The 3,306-nt window shown below is 32.1% G+C and overlaps 1 protein-coding gene across 1 annotated transcript; it reads right to left on the reverse strand.

Moving 5' to 3' along the window:
• Window positions 1-281: 281 nt before the first annotated feature.
• LOC127128894 (aldehyde oxidase GLOX) lies at window positions 282-2,124 on the reverse strand. The gene has a single exon (XM_051058256.1). The coding sequence runs from the start codon at window positions 2,051-2,053 to the stop codon at window positions 389-391; it is 1,665 nt and encodes a 554-aa protein (XP_050914213.1). The 5' UTR covers window positions 2,054-2,124; the 3' UTR covers window positions 282-388.
• Between the last annotated feature and the right edge of the window lie 1,182 nt (window positions 2,125-3,306).

Raw genomic sequence — 3,306 nt, forward strand, 5'->3', positions numbered from 1 at the left:
TATTATTTGGATTTTTTATTTGACGGAAAATATTTATTTGGATTTAATTCATATATTTTTCACTATATCATAACCGTCATATAATAAAAAATGCTTGACTATGTTAATAACTACTTTAAATTAATTAATTTGACTTAAGTTTATTAAAATTATCAATATAAATTATAATGTATCTAATCAACTAATTAAACTCAAATATTAATTAATCTTTAATTAAAGACAAACCATTCAAAAGAATTCAAATTCTAACATAAATAATGGTGACCTGCCTACAAGATAAAACATAATACACTCTTCATCATAGTTTCAATCCATCTAACCAAACAACTTCTCCTAACTCATACTTACCTAACAAACAACCATCTAAATAAACCAATCTTCAACTACATTACATGAGTTGCACCCACTCACCAAAACTAGGCACACCCTTATGCACCAAAAACAAAAGATAATAACCAGGGGGTGCAATTTCTTGAGTTGATGGTCCCAAAACAGTAGCATAATAAGTCTCCAAATTCACCATTGTTACTCCAATCAACTTCAAAATCACCATCCTCTGATTCATTCCAAAAGAATGTGTAGTAAATGACGGCGCCAATAGCCTAACCGAAACATCGCTCGCCGGACCAAAATTACCTACGGTAAATGTGACATAATAAAAAACCCTATACCCTAATATAATGTTGGTGATATGTCGAATGGTTGGCCGTATCGGATAAAACTCCGGCGACAAATACGGTGGAGAAAACGCTTCTAAGCTTAAATCAGTTGGAAATTCAACTCCAGTGAAATTGTAGTTTACATGTGGATTACTACCTCCAACTAAAACTCTTCCATCTTTTAACACCACTGCAGAAGAATGATAAAGCCTAGGTCTATAAGCGGGTGACATTACACTGTATCGTTTCGATAATTCAGTCTCCGACGACCGGAATATCACCGGTGTTAAAACCGGTTGTCGGCCGTTTTCCCAACCGGCAGTACCCGATCCAGCGCCGTTGATTATAATAACATCGCCGTTAGGTAGAATCAACATATCTCCCATTACTCTTTCCATTGGCATATCTTCCATAACCCAACTAGGGTTTTGGTCTGTTACTTTGAGAAATCCACACGTTGTAAGTGCTTTCACGAACGTGTTTTGCTTCGAAGCAGCTTCGAATGATCCACGAGGCGCTCCTCCGCAAACCATGACCGTAGCTTCAACGGTGGCTTGGTTTTCGTCTAGAGGGAGAAGAACTGATGAACCTGAACTTGGATAGTTATGAGGATCACCACCTGGAATTTCGGGAAATTCTTTCACGATCACGTTGTTTTTGTAATCGAGTAATATAGATCGTGTGTTTGCGAATACGAAAAGGTTTCCGTTAGGTAGAAGATGAACGAAAGGATATAAGTTGTTTTCGCTCGGATCGTTGGTTTCTTGAAGAAAAGGTAAATGAATTGAAGAAGATGAAGAAGAAAATGGTGTTGTTTTAGGAACGAATTCGTAGTTGAACTGTCTTCTACCTCCGATTATGATAATGCTGTTATCTGGTAGAATTTGATTTGTTGCATACCATCTTCGTTCCGATAAGTAGCTCGGGAACTCGATCCAATCGCAACTATTATCGAAACATGGCGTAAACATTCGAATTCGACGTTCACCGTCGTTGAAACCACCGGTTTGGACTAATGTACCGTTTGGAAGAACAGAACCTGAGGAGCACCATGTATCTGTTTGAATGGTTAATGATCTGAAGGTGTTTGATGAAATGTCATAAAGAACGGAGTGAGCAGTGCAATCGGTTTGAAGAGCAGTATCATTTGGATCCACTCGACAATTGCCATTGGAGAGAGGTAGATTTGAAGGGCCAAAATCTGTTCTATCAAAAATGATGATTTTGTCATTGTGTATAAGTTGCATGTGCATGGCTGAGATTCCAATGGTTGGTTGTAATAGTTGCCATATTCCTTGATTGCTAAAGGGTAATAATGATGATAATGCGAAATGAAAATGTGGGATTAATGAAGATAATATGAAGAAAATTAGGGTTAATGTGAAAGAGTTCATTGTGTGTGGGTGGTTAGTTAGAGGAGAAAAAGAGGTAGAGGTAGAGTTTAATTAGTATTTTTACTAGTAAAGTGTTGGTCAGATTTAGGTTTGTTTAGTATAAAATTAATAGAATCCATGTTTTAAGGGAATGATTAAATACTAAATGAGATATGTATTGATAGTTTTTGATGGAAAGTTTCTTTGAATGAAGTGATGAATTAGGCAAATAAAGGGGAGATGTTAAAGGAATGTTGTTTAAGACCAAGAAATATGATTCCTAAACATATGAGGGAGATCTTGAATTCCAAATGTTAAGGAGACAAAGAAAGACTAGGCAATGGACTCATCAAGGTGGTAAGTACTTCGCATCGGATGTGATTTTTTCTTTCTTTCTAGTTTTGGACTAATTTAATTTTATAATAAAACTAAAACTCAGAAAATAGTTTGAGATCTAATTCAAAAATTAATTTGTTGAACTTAATTCATGAATTAAATAAATTGAATAAACTCATAACTAAATTTAAAAAATAAATAAGTTGAATTTGAACTCAATATAGTGAAACTTGTTTTGTGGTTTTTGTTTTGGAATTGCCTTTGTCTTTTATTTGGGATTCATCCCAAACCTTTTTATTATTATTATTATTATTATTATTATTATTATTATTATTATTATTAATACTTGTCTGAGTTTGACTGTAGTTTTTTCATTGGTGAGATTGGGGACGAGATATTTTATTGTGTGACAAGTTTTAAATCTATTTTAAGTAAAGCCGTAAAATATAAGAAAGTGTGTTCCACAAATATATTATTTTCGTACCATTTATCTTTGATACTTTTAATTTTCTAACATCAGAAATAATTGATCTTTTATAAATAATCTAAAATCCTATGATAACAATGTTGTATCTCCTAGATATCAATATTGTATCTCCTAATTTTTAACATAATTAATTTAGATATCAATAAGATAGTTGTCACGCAATTTATTATTTGTTTGTCTTATATTTTTATTAAACTTTATTATATTCTATAAATATAAAATTAATTAAACAAAATAATATTAAACAAAATATAAGTATTTAGTAATATTTTAAGTTTAAAATGTCATTTTAAAATAAAATAATCATAGTTTAAAAACTAACACTCATAGCCAAAGATAGCATGAAGATCATACAATAGATCATAAAAATATCAACAACTTTAAAAAGTAACACTCATATCTATATATTCTATTTGCTTTTAAGAAGAAAAAAAAACCTTACAACTTTATT

The sequence above is a fragment of the Lathyrus oleraceus genome, chromosome 3 (genome assembly GCF_024323335.1).
Source record: "Lathyrus oleraceus cultivar Zhongwan6 chromosome 3, CAAS_Psat_ZW6_1.0, whole genome shotgun sequence".
In the NCBI taxonomy this organism is placed as follows: domain Eukaryota; kingdom Viridiplantae; phylum Streptophyta; class Magnoliopsida; order Fabales; family Fabaceae; genus Lathyrus; species Lathyrus oleraceus.

Excerpts from the sequence above, each read along its gene's own strand:
- LOC127128894 (XM_051058256.1), bottom strand. The coding sequence starts at position 2,053 with ATGAACTCTTTCACATTAACCCTAATTTTCTTCATATTATCTTCATTA.